This window comes from Magnolia sinica, chromosome 1 (assembly GCF_029962835.1).
Source record: "Magnolia sinica isolate HGM2019 chromosome 1, MsV1, whole genome shotgun sequence".
In the NCBI taxonomy this organism is placed as follows: Eukaryota; Viridiplantae; Streptophyta; class Magnoliopsida; order Magnoliales; family Magnoliaceae; genus Magnolia; species Magnolia sinica.
Window position 1 is genome coordinate 23,136,358 of NC_080573.1, and position 23,126 is coordinate 23,159,483.

Genomic DNA, 23,126 nt, shown 5'->3' on the forward strand with positions numbered 1-23,126 from the left:
TCACTGGCATGTCGCTTGTGTGAGACATTTGACCAGTGCAAAAGGTCAGCCCCGCCATGAATATCGCTTGTCCAGATAATTGGGGCAATCCAATCATTGGACGGAGCTCACTCTTGCCTTCACTGACAACATTGCCTTTTCATCGGTTAAGATGGTTTGGCCCACCTTGTAATCTTCATGGTGGGGCCCACCAATTTTGCATGGCTCGGATGTCTTCCACAAGTGACACAAACAACCAAAAGGGTATTTATGGAACACACACATGTATATATGTATAATTAGAATGGTTGTTTTGTTATCTTTCACACACTTCCTAGTTTCCCCCCTTTTCCTCAGCCGTCCTGTTGGGAACATAAGTGGACCCAATCTGAGTTGATTTTGGGTTGAGTATCCAATATCTTTGGTTGGACTCGTCTTGGGTAGGTCCAGTTGGATCTCTGGTTGTCTCAAGCCTCAGGCTGACGTCCCTCAAGTCCGGTTAGGCTTGTCCTATGAAAAAGGTTGGGAACACAAGCCAACCCAATCCGAGATAATTTTGGGTAGATAATTCAATTCCTTTGGTTGGACTCGTCTTGGGTAGGTCCAGTTGGGCCTCTGGTTGTCTCGGGCCTCAGGCTGACATCCCTCAAGTCCGATTGGGCTTGCGTTGACCCTCAACCTGACTCGACCTGCCAAAGTTGCCCCTAATATCCAGACACTGGGTTTTTTCATGGATACAATGTTTGGTACCTCATGTCTATCTATGACTTGCATCCATGTCTACATTCAATAGGCTCTAATCTATATTCAACTTTGTGTAGTAAAGCTCAGCCATGTCTGAGTTGACCTGGCTGAGTTTCCAGGACAATGCCAATATGATCTTCATGCAGTCAGGATCAAATCATGGAAATATAGAATAAGTTGAGATTAAAACACACATGGTTCGGAATGAATCTCGAAGGGAATCTATTGAAATTATTAAGAGAAGTCTTTAGAAGGAAATAAATATTTAAACCCTGTATTTTTATGCATAGGCACATTTTATCTGCTTCTGGTATTAGAACAGTAAAAAAACTGTGACACTATAAAAAGGGGTGTATGCATAAGGAGAGCAAGTAAATAACAGTTCTCTCGTTTTTGTTCATTTTTATTCATTTGTGGCTGGAAGTATGCCATATTCTTTCTTTTCACTTCTTTCCAGTCTTTGTTATATTGTGACTTAATGTTGCGGGAGCTAACCTCTCTTCTCATTTTGATGATAATCAGTACCTTCGGTGGAAATCCTTTGGCAAGCGCGGTTGCAATTGCCTCACTGGATGTCATTAGAGACGAGAGACTAGCAGAGAGGTATGATATCTTTCAACCCAATTTACGACACAAAATTCCACATCTTATTGTAATTTGAAGGTGTGTTTGCTAATTATCTATGTTAATTATGTAACCTAAGCCAGGCATGTGTTTAGGTGTTATAGATAGGGCTGCCAACAGGCTGGGCCGGGTTTGGCTTGGGCTTGTATTTCAACTGATCAGGTTGGCCTATTTGGATTTTTTGCAGCCTGGTCCCAGCCCATTGATAGTTCTTGGGTTAGACTTGGATAGAAGGTGTCCTAAACAATTTGAAATTTTGATAAGCTACAAGTCCATGTAGTTATCGTTATGGTAAGATATGATATGCTAAAATATACTCAATGTCCATTGGTAAATTAAAACTAACTCATGTACTTGTATCCAAAAAAATCCTAACAGGGTGTGTTTGGATGCTCAATGGAATTGAGTTGCAATTCCTCCAGCTTGTTATAGAGGAAATGACCAAAGTGTGGTGGCACCATTTAAACTCGTAATGATGACCAAAACTGTAATCGCAACTCCATGCATTACAGGTTGGACTTGAAACGACAGTAAGTGCAATTTGGGTGCTAGTGACTAAATATATTGGAGTGGCCCCACTCAGTCAGTTAACGCTTTTTTCATCATCATCATCATCATCATCATCATCATCATCATCGTCCTGTCTGATCTGTTTGTGTTGGCTTTCAAGATTGCTTGGCAAAAGTTCAGCAATTGGCTTCCCTTTGACATCAACCCTCCTTTACCCAGGCTGGAAATGGCTGGTATTTACTATCAATAGAATTGAGTTATTGGAATTCAATTCCATTGACCATCCAAATGTAGCCTGAAATAATGAATATATTTCAATATGAAAGCTAAGCTGCTGGACTTAGCATGCGAGATATGAAAAGCCTCTTGTACATCATGTTTGGAGCTATCTTGTCTATTATTCTTAAACGGTGCTTACAGTGTGCTTAGAAGTTTTGCACTATTCGTCCTTCTCATAATTGATGTGTATGAGAAGATAAGAGGTTGTTAATCATCTGCTGCAGGAGTGTGTATGAAATGCTGCTTTGTTATGGTGTAAGATATGATAAGATATGGATACATGATACGATTCATCATTAGATTAATCAGTTTTGCAGTGCAAATACCTTGAAACAAGTTTCTATTAACATGTTTGATCAGGCAATTAGCTGAATTATAATATGAACTTTGGAGCTCTATTATTCATCACCATTATCATCTGAGGCTTTAAGCCTTACACCAACTACTTGGAGTCAACCACACAAATTCTGTTTTGCTTTTCCACTCTATTCAAATGACAGATCATAGGATTCATGATAACAGTGGTGGCGGAAGTTTGATACTGGCTGCCAACCTGATGCAGCCCCCCTCCTTCATCCAAGCTTGTTATGACAATGAGAGCAAAAACTCTGGCAGATTTTGGAGCCCCTGTTATTACTTTTTATAAATTTTGCGTCCATTTTATTTATATATCAAAGAAAGAAAAAAGGTTCATGTTCATCAGTTTAAATGGATTTCACGAGTAGTGAGCTTGTTTCTTGTTTGCATGCTCTAGGCCTAAACTATGCGCAAATTTCCCTTTTTGGATAACACACAATAATTAGGCCGAAGTGAGTTTCGTGCATGATTGCATTGGCATGTATGTTACTGGTGTTCGATGAACTTGTGTTGGTGGTGTTCCAAATATGAGGTCCTATCAATTTTCTATGTGTATCAAAATTTTGCTTCAGATGGGGAGAGAGTGTCGAATAAATTTCAGTCATTCTTCAAAACAAAGGGATTATTTTTACCATGTTCATGTCCTTACACACCACAACAGAATGGTATAGCTAAGGAAAACATCGAAATTTTTTGTGACAGTTTAAGCCTTCATGATCGCATCACTTGTTCCAGAATCATTTTTGGTTGATGCATCCTAGTTATGATCTTCTCCACACCATTCGATGCTTGTGCTTTGTCTTACTCCGTCCAAATGAATGCAGAAAACTCTCTGATCAATCTAAACATTGTGTGTCTCCTACATGTGGGTAATGGGTAAAATGGTTTTCTTTGTTATGACCCTACTGTCAATGGAAATTTGTCTCTCATAATATTATCTTCCTTAAACATTGTTTCTTTTTTCAAAATCCTTCACAAAATCTCTCTGATATGTCCTTGATGCCAACCTTTTTGGACCCTTCTCTCTGAGTTCCTGCAGACCAATTTTTACGAGGCCTTATCTATCAAGGGAAGATGAAGAGAGACACCCACTCTTATCCCCCTTTGCTGAAGAAGTTTCACTCAGTCAGCATGCAAATTCCCCTTCCAAGTATATCGAACTCTACACTCACCGAGCTTACTCCCCTATGTCATTCTTCTTGAGCTATTCATATTCCTGATTGTCTATCCCTATTTTCTGTCCTAGACTCAATTTCTGTTCCTACATTAGCAGGCCACAACACATTAATGTTGACAAAAGGCAATGGCTGAAGGATTAAAAGCCTTAGCAGATAATCGACCTGGCAGATGGTCTCATGTCCTCCAGATACTACTACAGTTGGTTCAAATGGGTGTATTCTGTTAAATTGAAGTATGATAATTTGCTGGATATGTACAAGGCTTGGTTAGTCACCTTGGGCTACCGACAAGAAGATGGGACTGGTAGAATGAAACTTTTTCACCACTGGCTAAGACAATTACAATTCGTTCTTTCCTCACAATTATGACATTCAGATCACGGCCCATTCTGCAAATGGATGTTTTCCTGCATGGGGATCTTAAAAAGACTGTCTATATGACTGTTCCACCGGGTTACCGTAAAGAAGCTATCGATCCTGTCTGATGGTTACATTGATCCCCTTATGTCCCCAAACCAGCCCTTGTGCTTGGTTTGAAAATTCTCTCGACGATCCTCGAAACAAAATTCACTCGATGTCAGCATGATCCTCGAAACAAATTTCACTCGAAGTCAGTATGATCCCCAAAACAAATTTCACTCGTAGTCAGTATGATCCCCAAAACAAATTTCACTCGAAGTCGGTATGATCACCCCATGTTTCTTCGAGAATCTACTCAAAGAATTACTACACTAGTACACTACTAGTCTATGTTGATGACATTTTGATGTAGGACATGAAATTAAATATGACATGCAAGATTTCAAGCTTTAGATCATACCAATTTTAAATAATAACAAACTTCCACGTCCCACATTCGATCAAACATTCAACAAGGGGAATCTACGGGGGTCCAAGCCTCCACAAGTTTAGGGTTGGATCAAATAAAATTATAAATCAAACAATGCCCAAAGGAATGTAAGATTCATCCAATCTTGCAAAGGATTGTTCCCCAATTCAAGAGATTCACCATGTTTTAATTCGGGAGAAAATCTAGGGTTTGCAAAAGTTGAAAATACTGGGAATTTGGGATTGTCTAGGGTTAGGGTTGGAGTTTTAAGACGAGAAAGGAGAGAAATAGAAGAAACCCAGAACTTGAGGCGATCCACGCGTGTGGACAACCACCTGGCCCAGGCGCACGTGCGTGAAGCCCTGTCTGCACGTGTGTGGGGCCCACGAAACTGGAGAGCGCTACCTAGGGTGTGGTCGGCCAGGGGTGGCCCATTCTCACACCAAATTTCGTGTCGATCCGCCGCTCGGTGTGTGCGTGGTGCTCCGCCGAAGTTTCAGCTCCTCTGGTGGGCCAGAATCTGAAAATCTGTTGCAGAGGAGAGCTTGGGCACAAAAAAAAAGGTGAATCTGAAGATGAGAGGGCTTTGGAAGATGATGGAGGTGAGGAGTTGGAGGTGGGATGATTTGGGATAGTTGTGGCTTCGCACCATGGTAGTTTGCCCTTCGAGGAAGGGAGGGTTTCGCACCCAATTAGCTTCTTCAACTCAGAGGGAAAGAGAAGACAAAAAAAACGCAGAATTTTATTCATAAACTTCAATGAAAAATACCTACACGGGGTTGCCTATTTACAAGAAAACCCTAAACCCCAAAAGCCGCGCCATGTGCGCACACTAATATTTAGAGATGAAGTAACAAAAATAACAACTAGTCTACGCAATCAAAACCATTCATGATGTTTCTAATAATGATAATAATCAAAACTCAAAATCCTAGATCATCTAGGGTAGTGGGCCACGATCATGAGATCTAATGGTGGGATCCACATGATGATCGGGTCCACTCCAATGCTCCATAGCACAGCCCCCTAACTAAGAGGTCCTCCATAGATGTCGTCATCAATCCAGATTGATAGTGGAGCCTTCCTCCTCCTTGAATACGTGTAGGATAGGGGGCGTGCACGTGCACATGATGTTCCCATCAACTCTCACCGGCTGCGAAGGTTTCACCACTGGCGAAACAAAACTCTAGAACCGCTCCAAGATGTTAGGATCAAGTCTCTGAAGTTCTTCCTTAGTGAGCCACGTACTGTCTGAAGTTGGGCGTGACTTCCACTTGACCAGGAACTTTTAAAATCCGCCATCCGACGTCGATACTATCTGATGGTCCAGAATATCCTCTATCTCCTCTCTGGGTGTGGGAAGGGTCAGTATGAGAGATAGAGGCTGGGAAGATGGGTCGGGAAGGGGCCATGGATCAAGAGAAAGGTTTGGGGAATCAGGATGGTTAGGTGAAATGTTGGACAATATATTAATGGTCCCCTGAAATGCAACTAGATCCTCTACATTGAATGTGGAACTAATTCTCATGGAAGGTGGAAGATCTACCACATACGTATTGAGGCTGTTTCGTTTTATAATTTTGAATGGTCCAGCACTACGCGCGTGTAATTTACGAATAACTCCCTGAGGGTACCGCTCTGGCCTGATGCGGACCATCACAGAGTCCCCTACATTGAATTCCTTGAATTGTTTATATTGATCTGCAGAAATTTTGTAATGTTCATTACTAGTATTGATCTTTCATCTGATTTCTTGATGTAATGAATGAATGTGATGTGCAAAGGATTTTGCAGATTCTGATGGCACATGGAACAGGGACATAGGGACAAGATCAATAGGCTTCCTAAGTTTATAACCAATAACGACTTCAAAAGGACTTAAAACCTGTGGATCCATTGACAAAATTATTAAATGTAAACTCGACGATAGGTAGTGCAGTGTCCCACGTCCTGGTGTGTTCCCCTACTAAACATATGAGCAAATTTCCTAGGCTCCTATTGACCACCTCAGTCTGATCATCGGTTTAAGGGTGGTAGGCAGAAGAAAATTGGAGCCTAGTACTCATCATATGCCATAGTGTCTTCTAAAAATAACTCATGAATCGCATGTCACGGTCAGACGCTATGGTTTTGGGTAACCCATGAAGCTTGACAACCTCATTAAAGAACAACTTGGCAACATGAGATGCGTCAGAGGTCTTCGAACAAGGGATGAAGTGGGCCATTTTAGAAAAATAGTCCACGACAACAAATATGGAATTGTGTTTCCGAATAGTCTTGGGGAGCCCAAGCACGAAGTCCATACTGATGTCCTGTCAAAGAGCGAATGGAACTAGCAAAGGTGTGTATAGCCCCGTATTCTGTTTTTTCTGCTTTTCCAGTTGACAAGTACAACACTATCCTATAATTTTGGCCACGTCTCGTTTGAGACTTGGCCAATAAAATCTATCCTCCACTAGGGCAATGGTCTTGTCTCAACCAAAATAACCCACGACCCCTCCTAAATGTAACTCCCAGACAACAAAATCATGGAGGGAGGTGTGAGGTATGCAGAAACGGTCACTCCTAAACAAATATACGTCTACTATCAAGTACTCACTGCTAGCTCTTGACGGACTCTCTAACAACGACGCGTAGACAACTCCAAAATCTGGGCACGCAGAATAATCCTCTTTGACACGCTCAAGCCCCGTGACTTTGACACTCATTGAATTGAGTAACGCGATTCGACGACTCAATGCGTCGGCAGACTTATTCTCTACACAGGCCTTGTGCTTAAGCACAAAAGTGTACTCTTGAAGGAACTGAACCCACTTGGCGTGCCTAGGGTTTAATTTCTTCTGAGAGTTCAGATATCTCAAGGCCTTGTGATCTGAGAACAAGACGAATTTTTGTGGCAATAGATAATGACGCTAGTGGCGCAACGACTGCACTACCGCATAGAATTTTTTGTCATAGGTGGAGTATTTTTCCTTTGCCTCATTCAGTTTCTCACTAAAAAAGGCGACAGGGTGCCCTTCCTGACTAAGTACTCATCCTATGCCGACTCCTAACGCGTCACATGTGACTTTAAAAACTTTCGAAAAATTCGGAAGTTACGTGACTGGAGCTTCGGTCATTCTGACCTTTATCTCCTTGAAGGCCTTTGAAGTTGCCTTCGTTCATTGAAACTCTCCTTTTTTTATACAATCCGTGATGAGAGCCATAATGGAACTGAAGCCTCGAATGAACTGTCTATAGAAGGTGGCCAAGCCGTGAAAGTTACGCACCTTGTGAATATTGCGAGGTTCAAGCCAATTGACAATAACTTTGACCTTCTTGGGATCCGTCGACACACCCTTAGCTGACACAACAAAACCTAAGAAGATAACACTACTAGACATAAACGAACACTTCTTTAGGTTGGCGTACAATTTCTCGGCTCTAAAGATCCCACAAACCTGCCTCAAATGGTTGAGGTATTGTTCCTTGGTCATGCTATAAATCAGGATATCATCAAAGTAGACAACCAGGGACTTCCCCATGAAGGGCCTTAACACTTGGGTCATCACACGCATGAAGGTACTTGGGGCATTAGTCAGCCCAAAAGGCATGACTAGCCACTTGTATAACCCATCCTTCGTCTTGAAGGCCGTCTTCCACTCATCACCAGGGCGTACACGGATTTGGTGATAACCACTTTTGAGGTCAATTTTCGAGAAGATAGTAGCGTTGGCCATCATATCCAACATGTCATCAAGACGCGGTATGGGAAACTGATACTTAATTGTGATTTTGTTGATGGCCCTACTAGCAACACACATTTTCCATGTGGCATCCTTCTTAGGTGTAAGAAGGGCAGGCATGACACATGGGCTCATGCTCTCTCGAATGAAACCCTTTTCTAGGAGCTCATCAATCTGTCTTTTCAATTCTACGTGCTCCTTTAGATTCATTCTGTAATGAGGTAGGTTTGGTAGAGTCACCCCAGGAACTAAATCAATGGTATACTGTATATCCCTCATAGGGGGAAGCTCATTCGGTAGATCATCAGGAAAGACATCACAAAACTCATCCACTACCGAAATGACCTCAGTGGGTAACTCTACACTAGCCTCTGGTGCACTTTCCCTAGCCACAAGGGCGTACACCATCGAATCCGACTCAGTCTCTCGCTCAAAGTCTTTGACATTTAGAATATGGAGAAGCTTAGACTTAGATTTCGATTCCTTCAATTCTTTTGAGCTGCTCACACCACTCTTTGTGGTGGACTCTTTTCCGGTCGTGTTCTTGGGTGGAAGTGGATTTAGCTTGACTTTCTTGCCCTCGAACCAGAATGTACACACATTCAAACGACCAAATATGGTGACATCCCTGTCATAGAGCCAGGGCCTACCCAAAATGATATGGCTAACATCCATGGAAACAACATCACACCAAAGTGTCTTTATATGATCCAAACTGAATAAGAACAAGACAACGGTGCGAGACTGGAATGAAAGTTTCATCAACCCAAGACACTCTATAGGGTTGAGGATGGGCTTCAAGCTTCAAGCTCAAACGGCTCATAGTGCTAGTCGATGCCACGTTGGCACAACTACCACTATCCACGATCATCTTGCAGCTCTTATCAACACATTTTGTGTACGTATAGAAGATCGTATTGCGGCGCCAATCGTCAATATTCTTGGCTTGTGCAAAGGCGCAACGCACAACCACAAGGGTCGCAGACTCTTGCACTCTCTCTTCCTCATCACTAGGGGTTTCTATTGGCTCATATTCTTCCTCCTCACCATCACTTTCTGGGGGCACTACTACTTGCCCATCAATAAGGAACACCTTGGTGCCCTCTTTCGTGCCACACTGGTGGCCAAAGTGACTAAACCCCTGACATCTAAAATACCTAGTCACATCACTTTTGTGCGTGCTAGACCCGACAACTCTTTTACTCTTATCATCCTTGGGCCTAGACTGAGAACTATTAGAAGGCTTGTATTGATATCCAGTGTTGGGTTTAGCCCCAAAAGGGTTGGCTTTAACGCCAGAATCATGAAACTCAAACCGCCTTCCCACAGATGCTTTGAGGTATTGCTTGACCTCCAACACTACTTGATACATCTGTTCAAGAGTGTTTATCTCCTTGGCGAGCAACTCTCTCCCAATGTCAAAATGAAGGCCCGTCTTGAATCGAGCAAGAGTGAGTACGGGATCCTTTTCAACTTCACATCGGGTCGAGTACTCTTCGAACTTCTCAATGTATTCAGCTACGCCCATGGAACCTTGTCGAAGAGACTGCCATTCCTCAACCAACCTCAAGTGATAAGAGAAAGGGAGGTGCTTTTCCTTAAGAGTTTCTTTCATTTCTCCCCAATGGATTATTGGGGGCTCTCTCGACCTTTCTTTCTTTCACTCCACAGTAGCTCAAAACCTCTTTGCTTGGCTCACAAGCTTCATCTTGACAAATCGGACTCGACAAACATCCGACATGTCATACCACTCAAAATAGTGGTCCATATTCGCCAACCAATATAGAAAAGTTTTAGGGTCCAAGTAGTCATCAAATATAGGGGTCTTTACTCTTAACTCCATTGAGGAGTTGCGCATCTGGGTCATAATGATCATGATACCCCTCGCGGTGTGAGTGCACAGGTGCGCACCCATGACCCATTCCTTGGCCACCCCCATTCCTTTGTCTATCCTCCTGATCACCTGCCTGAGATTGGACATCTTCTCTAATGGTGGGGTTTGCCCGGGTGGAGGTCTGTAGTTGGGTGACGCGCACAGTAAGTTGTTCAAAGCATTGGTCAATACGTTATTCCAAGCGCCTACCCAAAGACTCAAACTGCTGGGTTATGTTGTGAAAAGGCCGAGCAATATGTCTTTGGGTAGGGGGGGGGGTGTGAATAGGACTATGCCAAATAAAAATTAATAAGCAGAATATAAACAACAGATAGCCAAAAAGAATGCAAATAACAAAAGGAACTAACAACCTCAAAAATCACTTATTGAGTGGTTGATACAAACTTGGTTCTAAGGACAACCTAACACCAAAAACCAATGGTTTATGGCAGGACAACCTTACTAGAACGTGGGTGAGTATCAAAAACTCAAACTCAAGAGGATATAAAAGAAATAAAAACTAATCTATTACAATATTCACCACACAATGCTGAAATATAAAGATTACAATATTCACATCTACAAATAGATCCCACAATCTTAAACCATAAAAGATAAAGAAATAAATCACACATCCACCAAACACAGAGAATTATAGTGGTTCGCTTGTGTATACACCAACTGTTAATAAACAGCCACACAACTACTCCACTCCTAATATCCACTCCCTCGGGATATTAGCGTTCACTAATCAAAATAGGTTTTTCAAGGTTCACCTAAAACCTTCACAATTGTGTCTTTGGATGGGTTCACACAATTCAAAAACCCTTCACTCTGAGATTTTCTGGATCACCTCAGACAAAACTAAAATAGAGATTTTCTGGAACAATCTCACAAACCAGAAATGAATTGAATTACAGAAAAAGCAAAACTTATTTGTATAACGATTCTGAAGCAGTCTGGTAGAACCAACTTGATGATAACGTAGATATTCAAAGTTCAGTCTCACAAGTGTATAGGGTTTTAAGTCTAGATGTTTTTTAATTAAATCAGCAAGGGCTTTATATTGATTTTGATCTCAAGAAAGGGTAAATCAAATATCCCTTTTCAAAATGAGAATGGAATAGAGAATCAAAATCAAATTACAAGAGCTATTTTAAAGAATCTTAAATATGCACAAAATAGCTTAGAATGTACCCAAAATAATCTCAGAGTGATTACTTAAGAATGATAAGAATTGAATAGAAAACTTTGAAATTTGAGCACTATTTATAAGTGAAAAATTGGTTTGCACGACTGGCCTTTGGTTAGCTACAACTGGCCTTATCCAAACAGATTTTCAAAAATTCTAGCGCAATAAGATTTTTCAGTTACACGACTGGCCTTGTGGGTCCCACGACTGGTCGAGTGGTCTGCTCGACTAGTCGTGGACACCACACGACTGGTCATGTGAGTCCAGATTACACGTTGGAAAACGAGTCAAGCACTGCACGACTGGTCGAGCAGTTTCCAGGACCGGTCGTAGACCAACAGAAAATTCCAAAAATTCATAATAAATCCTGGACTGGTCGAGGAAATACTAGGACTGGTCGAGCCAGTGCTAGGGCTAGTCGAAAGAACAGAATTTTACACTTATAAAATGACCAAAATGACCGACCGAAAGTATGAAATGATCTAAGGTCAATTTAGGTCAATCATACCTTGTGAGATAGAACATATGAACACTTAATCTATCGATCACTTCAGTAGCTTTAAATCTTGCGATCTTCATAGCTTGAATTCGACATACCAAACATAATATTCAACTAGGTCTCGAGTTCTTGGACTTATCTGGTTCCAGATCTTGAACCGCAATGATCTTGAAAACTCCGTCTTTACTCAATATATGAAAGTCTTCACTTTCTTCTCGCTTGAAGATCTCAGTAAGTTCGTCGTAGATATCGGCAAGATAGATTCAGCACGAACAAAACGAACGTCGAAGATTCAATGTGAATTGATGCACAAGCTTGATACAAATCAAGATACAAGCTTGAATTGGTTTGTCACACCGAAATTTGACAATACTTAGGGTTTATCAACATAGCACTTTCAATTTGTTCATTGACTCTTGCAATTGCTCCATGTTTAGCGTAGGGTGCAAACCAAAACTACGACCAGTACGTGTGGGCATACAACCACTCACCAAACTCAAAGACCCTCTAATACAACTATATGCGTCTAAATGGGACTAAATGATCCTATAAGACTCTATGTGAGGGAAACTATACAACACTACTAAAATTCCAACAATATAACTGCCTAAATAATTTGTTAACAGAAAATTCAGCCATGAAATTTGGGGATTTTCTGATAACAAAAAATTCAGCAGCCCATATCGTGAATGATGGGTCCTAAATAGCCCTATATGAGGAGATTTGATGCAAAATAGATATAAATAAACTAAACCCTAAACATGCAATGTATTCTCCTATAAAAAACCTAATCTCTGATACCAAATTTGATGTAGGACATGAAATTATATATGACATGCAAGATTTCAAGCTTTAGATCATACCAATTTTAAACAATCACAAACTTCCACGTCTCACATATGATCAAACATTCAACAAGGGGAATCTACGGGGGTCCAAGCCTACACAAGTTTAGGGTTGGATCAAATAAAATTATAAACCAAACAATGCCCAAAGGAATGTAAGATTCATCCAATCTTGCAAATGATTGTTCCCCAATTCAAGAGATTCACCATGTTTTAATTCGGGAGAAAATCTAGGGTTTGCAAAAGTTAGAAACTACTGAGAATTTGGGATTGTCTAGGATTAGGGTTGGGGTTTTAAGACGAGAAAGGAGAGAAATAGAAGAAACCCAGAACTTGAGACAATCCACGCGTGTGGACAGCCACCTGGCCCAAGCGCACGTGCGTGAAGCCCTGTCCGCACGTGTGTGGGGCCCACGAAACTGGAAAACGCCACTTACGGTGTGGTCAGCCAGTGGTGGCCCACTCTCACTCCAAATTTCGTGTCGATCTGTCGCTCAATGTGTGCGTGGTGCTCCGCCGAAGTTTCAGCTCCTCTGGTGGGCCAGAATCCGAAAATCTGTTGTGGAGGAGAACTTGGGCAAAAAATAGAGAAAGAAGTGAATTTGAAGATGGGAGGGCTGTGGAAGATGATGGAGGTGGGGAGTAAGAGGTGGGATGATTTGGGATAGTTGTGGTTTCGCACCACGGTAGTTAGCCTTTCGAGGAAGGAAAGGTTTCGCACCCAATTAGCTTTTTCAACTCAGAGGGAAAGAGAAGAAGAAAAAAATAGAGAATTTTATTTATAAACTTCAATGAAAAATATCTACATGGGGTTACCTATTTATAAGAAAACCCTAAACCCTATAAGCCGTGCCATGTGCGCATACTAATACTTAGAGATGAAGTAACAAAAATAATAATTAATCTACGCAATCAAAACCGTTCATGATATTTCTAATAATGATAATAACCAAAACTCAAAACCTAGATCATCTAGGGTAGTGGGCCACAATCATGAGATCTAATGGTGGAATCCATATGATGATTGGGTCCACTCCAATGCTCCATAGCACAGCCCCCTAACTAAGAGGTCCTCCATAGATGTCGTCGTCGATCCATATCGATAGTGGGGCCTTCCTCCTCCTTGAGTACGTGCATAGGGTGGGGGGCGTGCGCGTGCGCATGATGTCCCCATCACATTCTTATATCAGGAAATGGCTCTCTTAGCATTCAACATTACAAGACTTTCTAAAATCATCCTTTCATATGAAGGATTCAGAACTTCTCACATACTTTTTGGACCCTGGCGTCGAATCTTCTCATTGAGGAATCTTCTTTTGTCAGTGCAAATATATGAGATGTCTCGTATCCGTTGCTTGACTCTCATTGCTAGGACAGTGGACACTCCCATGTAAATGAATGTCAAATGTCGACATAATGATGGGAAACATATCTCTGATCATTTTCTTAATTGTTGCCTTTTTGGTTGTCTCACATATCTTACTACAATCAGATTATCTCTTATTCTGTTGACATGGTTCACTAATCAATGACCAATCCTCGGCACCTTCACATGGAAGTTCTACACATTACTCAATAACTTCAGGGCACCATTGGATGTGGCATCTTCTTTCCCTCGACCTCATCATTAAAGCTATCTGCTTATGCAAATGCTGATTGGGTTATATCAGTTACAACATGAGTTTTAAGTCTGTAACTGAATGAGATCAGCGTAAATGCCAGTTGCAGCTCCTATTGTTTTGTATAAATAGTCCATTGATGCCAGTGAAAAGTGATAAAAAAGTGAGAGATACTCATTTTTCATTGTTTACCTTGTTAGTCCTGTGGACAGCTGATTGTAAAACATTTACCAATTATCATTTAGAGACCGACCCAGATTGCTGGAACAAGGCTATGATGACGACGGCGACAATGATGGTTCCCATAATAGGTCATATGAGAATTAATGCTAATCACACATGATATTTTACGGATGTTTCTGCTCATGAATTCCCATAGGACTCGTGATTGATGTGTACGAGCCTGGAGCTCACACTCCGTGGGTCCCACCAAATGCCTGGAATCAGGTCGTTAGGATGATTCTAACCACTTGATTTGAGGAAAGAAAAACAACCATTTCCCTGTTCTTGGGCCCTCTTCCAATCAAGCTGTTCAAATGATCCAATCAGCCTAATTTCCAGCCACGGCCCATTCATGGTGGAGCCTGCTAGATGAGTAGTAAGGACTTGTATTTGCCTGCCACATGTCCCAGTATGAACTTGTATGTGCATAGCATTGCTCATTGTAAACCCCCTTTTTTTTTCCCCTTGTTACTGTTATGCAGAGCTGCTACGATGGGGCAGGAATTCAGGCATCAGCTTATGCGAGTCCAACAGAAATTCCCTGACATAATAAAAAATATACGAGGAAGAGGATTGCTCAATGCAGTGGAGCTGAACAAGAAGGCTCTATCACCTGTCTCTGCTTATGATATCTGCCTGAAGTTGAAGGGGAGAGGGATTCTTGCCAAACCTACACATGACACCATAATCCGTTTGGCGCCTCCACTCTCCATAAGGTATGAATTTCAAGCTTTTCATGAAAATGGTGTTAGAGAAACTAGTAAAACCATCCTCCATGGGGAAAGCTAAATATGATATGCTGAACTGAACTGCTAGAGGAATTATTGAGCCTTGATGCATTCAGACTTACATATTGGCTTGATGATCTCAGTCAGTCAGTGGGCCCATGGTTCGGCGATCTGGACGATTGATCTGATTGGCCTATCCTTGATGGAAAATCCTAGACATCTAGTCTAGTAGAATTCCTTTTTTTTTTTTATAAAAAAAAAAAAAAAAAACATGGCTGTTTAATTTCTTAACCATCTATCTGGAGTCCATTGATCAAAGTATTAGGATCTTCCAATTCGGGACATATTTGGTGAATACCCATCATGGTGTGGCCTGTCACATCAACAGTCCTGATGCTGGATATCTAATCTATATAGATCTGATTTTTTAATTTGCGGCATCTCATCATGCATGCCTGCACCCAACACAGGTAAATAACCAGCAGCATCTCATCCACCCATGCATGTCATGCATATGTGCCAATCCAGATCATCCAAAATGTGGAGCCCGGTGTGGAAGTAGCCTATCCCAATAAGCACACTGGCTAGGGAATCTTAACTGCCTGATTTCCCCCTTTGAAATTTTCTTTTCAATCACCCATTTGTTGACTGCCAATTGAATACTTGGGATTGTCAGATCAGTGTGCTTTTCAGGCTGTTGCATGGTTGTCGTGCATAAGGTGGATGATTGCTACAATCTAGTGAATTGTGACAAACTTACGTAGTAATCTACCTCATTGGACGGGAAAACAAGATTACTTTGACCCATTTTGTGGTTATTTTAGTAGAATTACTGCATCCATGAGTTATCTAATGACAAAACCACCTCTATTACACAAGAATAGCACAAAACAACCCTTCAGTTTTTACAATACAAAACTTAAAAATCAATCTTTAATACGTGGATTGAAGACAGGACTCAGACAGAGTCGTCCGGTCCTGAGTCATTTCAGGACTCGGCTGAGTTGTTGGGTGACTCATCTGAGTCAATCTGAGTTGGGATTTTGTTTTTTTTTTTTTTTTGTTTTTTTCTTTAAATGCTGACTTGTGGTGTTTAATCAGATCAGACTCAACCGAGTCTGAGTCAACTCTGTCGAGTTGCATCCAACTCGGTCCTGTTGGTAATCCATGCTTCAATATGATCAATTCTGCCATTTTCTGTGACTCATGCAACCCACAGCTGCCTACCATTTCGTATTAAGCATTTTGCTCTGTTCTATCGACATCGTTTCTGTTGTTTGTGCAATCTCACACCTCAGTTACTGGAATTTCTTGGGACTCCAATACCATCCAAATGAATTCCTTTCTTCATTTTGTAACATTTCGCCGGTTGCATTGAGATTGATGGCTCAAATTAAGAAAAACAAATGAACAGACAGATTTAGTCGTGTATTTCTGTCATGAGTAATGTCTTCTTCTTAGTTCTTCTATGATTGGGTTTAGTGTTTATTTTGTGGTGGGCTGCTTTCAGTTTGGAGGAGCTTCATGAAGCATCAAAGGCATTGAGTGATGTTCTAGAGCTCGATTTACCAAAGATGCAGAGACAGATGCCCAAAACAGTCTCCTCAACAGTTCCTGAAGCATGCGACCGGTGTGGGCGACATATGTATGCTTCTCCTGATACAGATGCCTAAATTTCATTCCAGTTGTAACGTGTAGGCGTATCATCACATGGAAATATACACTATTGAAGTTTTTAATAAAATCAGAAGTGGGTCCTGTCACAAATCCACTTGAAATTCGGTAGACATCGGAACAGTCCTCACAAAGAGTCCCCCAAGCATGTGGCTGATGCTGTTGATATAAGACATCCTGAATCTTTTTGATGAATTGAAATGAATCTGAAATGCTGACTGCACATTCCAAATCACCAACATGAAGAAATCTCAATCTTATGAACTTGGCCAAAATCAATGTCATGAATCCCTTGCATCCGATGCCATGACCTGAACAAATGACACTACTACAGAACCCAATTGCCCATGAATTACAAACTATGAACCAAATCTGAATGTAGGAGTTGACAAGAAACAAATTTCCGGATCACATCTCAGCCATTCAAAACCATAGTTCAAAAGTGTGAAAGCTCGACTCGACTCGAATTGGGTTGACTCGACCCAACTCGACTCGATATTTAATTATTACAAATTGAATATTTTAATAGATATTTAAGATGGTTAGATTTAATATAAGTAATACATAACGTAGCACAATGCAACAACATTATTCATACCTCACTAGTTAATGTCGTTGCTTTCCTTGGTTGATACTCGAGTCATGCCGAAACGTGTTAGAGTCGACTTGAAGCCGATCGAGTTCCCTAGCAACTCAGCTCGAAATCTCACCTAGTTGACTCAGCTGAGTTTTGGGTCGAGTCTGCAACTTCAGAACTATTATTCAAATCAAACAAAAGATAAAGGACTCTTAACTGAATAAATAAAATTAAAATGCCAGCGAAACAAGAATCAATGGGTATTTGGAATATATAGAAAAAAATGAATTATATCAACGACTTAGAATCTTTAATCCATTCATTACACGTGATGAAGTATTAATCAAAAGACAAACTTCACAACTGTCAGAATCCAAGTATTTATTTATATTCGCAAGATTGAATTCCTCTCCAAGAATTACTTTTATACTTTACTCGTTGAACGTGGAGGAATTACATAATATGTGGCCGGCATCTTCGCAAACCGTACACAGGTTTCCATGTCTGAAAACTGGGGCCCATGGTTCTATCATCCAGATCACTCGACTGTTGTGTTCCATTGTGAATGAACAATCCTAACCATTTGATTTGTGGCCTACAGACTGATGCTTATGAAGAGAAAATACAATACTGTCTACATTCAACGGAAAAAGGTTCTAATATTGTTCACCGCGATCTTCCAAGCTTGGATTTTTATTTTATTTTTTTGGGAACCATGGGTTCAAAATGGGGAAATAATTTCAACGTATGTGTGCGTGCATGCATGTATGAGAGGAGAGAGCTTCTACAGTTTATGGAGATGGTTGATGGATGGGACATGGTATTGTGAAATAGGATTTTTCACCTACAAGCAATGATAAACATGCACCTTAGGTAGAATATCAGTACCATGAAAATGATAGGTCCTAACCAGTGTTTGAAGTATCGGGATCGCTACAAGTTTCGCTAGCCAGGGATACGAAAACAATATCGATATTGCTGATAATATCACTGATAATCGGAAATGCGGGGAAACATGAGAAAAAGGATGAAATTTTCAACAAAACTTAAAATGTACATATTTGTATATTTAGATTTTTTTTTTTAAATAAAAAAAAAATTACAAAAAAGAATGCATATATAACAAGTTTCCATTTAATGAGGCCTTAAAAGCATGTGATGTTGTAAGAAATCGGTCCAACCATCCCATCCGACCTATTTAACCATCCAACCTTCTATCTAAATATCTATTGATATTGCAAAATCTCAATAACACATGATATTTCACCAAGAAATCATCAATAATTGAAAAGGAAACGAAAGATTGTAACCTCGATATCGCACATGTTGCAATATTGATAAGATCGGGATATTATCAATATTATCAATGACAAATTAAATACTACATACAACCATGTGTCCATGAAAAAATTTTAAAATAATTTTTTTTCTAATAAATAATTTTAATAATATCAATACATTGGCGATATTATTGAAATATTGTCGAAACACTTATGATACAAGCATTACTTAAAATTTATATGGTTAAAAATATTGGCAATACATTGGCAATACAAGGTACACTTAAAATTTACATAGTTGAAAATATTGACGATTTTATTAGTGATATTGATACGTTGGCAATATTTACTAATACATTGCTAATACCTGGATTTTCTGATACTACCAGTGTTATCGGTATTGCTGAGCTAGAGATAAAGATAATATCAAAGATATTTCGATAATATCGGAGATAATTCAAACACTAGTCCTAACCATGCAATTCATGGTGGGCTGATCCATTCACTAGGTGGGCTGCACCTGTTCGGTGAGTTAGACGATTGGTTGTCCATTGTTTCCAACGGCATGGCCAGAGCGGTGGCTTGTTGGTGGGGAAAGATGGGACTATACCCAAGTTGGGGTACCTTGCCTGTAAGTGATTAGTTCTATGTGAAAATCTTAGCTGTCCCAATTATTGTACCTTGAAGCTATCCAATTTCTTTTATAATATTATACCTTGAAGCTATCCAATTCCTTTTATAATATTGTACCTTAGCATAGGTGAGAAATGGTCACAAAAACTCCACTCTGTTGGTCTCAACACGTGCCAGCTGTCCGACGCATGCGGAAATTTTGAGGTGGGCCACCTGTATGTTGAACTAAGACTCAAATAGGTCTGATTTAAATCAAGTACTACTTTCATACTAGGTGGTCCACTGGACGAGTGGATTATTTTTCCTGCATCATGATGTTCATGGCGGTGGGGCGCAACTTTCGCATGGTCTCAGATATGCAGTGTACCGTGACACATCTATGCGTGTGGGGCGGTGATGGACCATAAATACTGGTGCATTTTTATCATTCTTCAATGACAAGGTATTTATATAAAGTATTGGTGATGAAATTTATTAGGAAGTATATTTTTTTAAAGCTTCTTTAGTGTTGGGGTAACACATTCCAGGCAATGTTTTAAAAAATACTGGCAGCATTTTCATTTTCCATTAGTTGTGCATGTGGGAAGAGGAGCGTCGGTAGGCGTAAAACAGTAAATTTTATTTTCTATTGTTTGGTTATTTTAGGAATAAATGGTGTTGCAGATTTGAAATGTAATAGAACCTTTTGAGGGGCATTTAAGGTTATATTAAATAAAATAAATAAAGTTAAAGCTATGATATTGTTTTGCACTGGTCTGAATCACAGTTGGCAAATGGTACTATGAGTTCGACCTCATGGGAAGTTCCCATGAGGTCAAGCTGTGTGGACCCTGTCGAAAATCTACCCCATTAGTCAGATGCACCATTCAATGGTGGGCCACAGCCTTAAAAATCAAGTCAATCCATTGCTTGGGTGGGCCACACCACATAAAACAGTTGAGAGGAGTTACCTTCCCATTAAAACATTCATAATCATTTACTGGGCCACCGAGATGTGGTTCACAAATCCAGACCATCCACTGTGTGTGTACCACTTGGATGAGGGGTCAGACCAAATTTCAGCTGCATCCAAAACTCAGGTGGGCCCCATCAAGTTCCTTTATATGTTTTAGGAATGTTTTCACATGGTTTTAGATGGTATGGCCCACCTGAGTTCTGTATACCGTTGATTTTTGGGATATCCCATAACCTAAAGGGGACTCATCAAATGCATGGTGTTGATGTTCTACACACATCACAGTGGGGCCCACACAGCTCGACCTCTTGGGAAGTTCCCATGAGGTGGACCTTATAGTACCATTATATATATATATAGACAAAGGTAAAATTACTTGAAGACTTGGGGCTAATTTGGTAGATGCCTAAAAATAAGTTCTCACCTCATTTTAGTTAATCGTTAACTATGTGTTAGAGATCATATTTCTTATTGGTAAGGACTAAAAATAATCCTAATAACTAACAACCTTCATCTATAATACGTAATTATTATTAACTAAAATGAGATGTACTTGTATTTTAAGCATTTACCAAACAAGCTCTAAGTTTGTATTTTTGGATGTAGTAATTTTGGCTCTAGTACATTATGGATGTAGAATTGTTTAAACCCATTCACCAATTACAAAGGAAATGATGTTGATGTTGACTAATGGGAAATGACACAATAAAATCACATATAGTGACATGTCTCATTGTTACCCTTCAATGTCCACAAACTAGGGAGACATAAATGATACAATAAAATCATATAAAGTGACACGTCTCATTGTTACCCTAATGCTCATAACTAGGGATGTTCCTATCATTTGGACCCCACGGTTTTACAAATAACTGGAACTTTTCTTTTAGTTTTTTGTGGCTTTTTTTTTTCTCAAGCATGTTTGGACCTTTTTCTCTTCTCTTCTTTTCTTTTTCTTTTTTTAGATTGTGGAAGTAATTTTGTGTGAACCCAAATGCTTTGTCGGTTTACAACCATTGGTTTTCCGACTCAGTGACTCGGACCAACTCGTCTTGTCCTGAGTCGAGTTGGGACTTGGGCAAGTTGGGCCAAGTGGGGAATATTAGGGGGTTGACCTATGATACCAAACCGGATTGGACTTGAGTGAGTCCGAGTCAATGAGTCGACTCAGATGAGTACGCTATATATCCATGTTCACAGCACTACTGGAGGGATGATCCTGCTGTCAGATAATGGGCAAATAGAACCAATGTTTCACATTTCATGAGGCCAAATCGTACGGTGAGGATCATCTGATAGGGGAGAATTGCAAGGTTACTTGTAATCTATCATGGCCCACTGCAAGAATGATTTCGATATCTCGAAGGTGGATGCATATGTACTATGTTTGGCCAAACAAAAGCTCAAAGTGGGATTTGATAAATGTAAAACTGCATACCAGTGTTGAAGCCATAGGTTTTTTAAACACGAAAAACTTGGACTAAGACTGTAAACCTGGTTGAGTCGAACCTCAGACAGGTTTCTTGAAAACTCATATAAGTTTCCTTCCGTTTTTCAGCAATGTTTATGCATTGACTATATATATATATATATATATTCCAATGCTCAGCTGCACACGAGTTTTCACAAGTTCTTGCGAGAACGTTTTGAAAACTCATCACATGTGATGTGTGCCCAAAATATAAACGGTCCACGTGATACAACACCTCATGAAACCTTAAGGGCCCAACTTTTACCCTGATTCAAAACTGTTAGTGGGCCATGGCAAAAGAAAACATTTTCCTCCATTGATTTGCATCTCACATTGCTATGGCTCACCAGAGTTTTGGATCAGGGTGAGAATTGGTCCCGGGGGGTTTCCGCATCACATGGACTGTTCAGATTCTAGGCTCATATATATATAAATGTGTGTGTGTGTGTGTGTGTGTGTTGAGTTGTGTTGAGTTAAGTTTTATCTTAATGTTTTTGAGTTTTACTAAGTTTTTTTTTTTGAAGTTGAGTCATGTTTTGCGTGAGCCATAGCCAAGTTGAGTTTTTCTTGAGTCTTGGCAGAACCTGGTCGAGTTGTGTTTTTTTGAAAGAGAAAATAGTTTGAAGATTGTTTGATTCAAGGAGAAACTTGAGAATGTTCGCCTACAACCCATTGCATAGTAATTTACTCTCGTTCAAACATTAAGGGGACTTTTGGTTCACAAGTTTCTTAAGATAAGCTACTCATGACATAAGTAGCTTATCTTAGTTTCTACTTATGTCATGAGTAGCTTATCTTAGTTTCTACTTATTAAAAAGATAAGTATGTTTGGTAAACAATTTATTAGCTTCTCTTTTCTCTCTCCCCTAACAACTTTTCAGCAACTTATGAAAAGTAGAAAAGTTAAAAAATATTAACTAAAATGATTAAGTACTTTAAAATAAAAAAAGGTTACTTATAACTAATCATAAATGAAGCTTACTTATCTGAAATTAAGTTACTAACCTACTGCTATAAGTAGAAAAAATAACTTATTTGGTGGTATCCAAACGAGCGACAAGTGAGCAATGTTTTATGGTGAGAATTTAGAGTACTAAGGAAGATGCAATCATGGTAGTAGCAAATCCTAGAATCACCTGAAGATGCAATCATGGCAATAGCAAATCCTAGATTGATGATTCTTGGATTGACTAATCTTTTGTTTGGTAAACATTTTAGATTGGTCCGCACAAGGATCCAAACAAAAGGGTGTGTTTGGATGTGCTATGAAAATATTTTGTGAGATTATGAAATTGCAATTTCACCTGAATTTTGTATTACTTTTAAAAGATTT

General features: G+C 40.0%; 1 protein-coding gene across 2 annotated transcripts in view; it reads left to right on the forward strand.

The window, feature by feature from the left end:
* The window catches only part of LOC131243069 (ornithine aminotransferase, mitochondrial), a 33,216-nt gene extending 16,123 nt beyond the window's left edge, over nt 1-17,093 (forward strand). For both annotated transcript variants that reach the window (XM_058242150.1, XM_058242155.1), the window contains 3 exons: nt 1,246-1,326; nt 14,958-15,191; nt 16,714-17,093. In XM_058242150.1, coding sequence (XP_058098133.1) covers nt 1,246-1,326; nt 14,958-15,191; nt 16,714-16,876 — 478 coding nt within the window. In that variant the 3' untranslated portion in view covers nt 16,877-17,093. The remainder of the gene's footprint in view (nt 1-1,245; nt 1,327-14,957; nt 15,192-16,713) is intronic.
* The last annotated feature ends 6,033 nt before the right edge of the window (nt 17,094-23,126 follow it).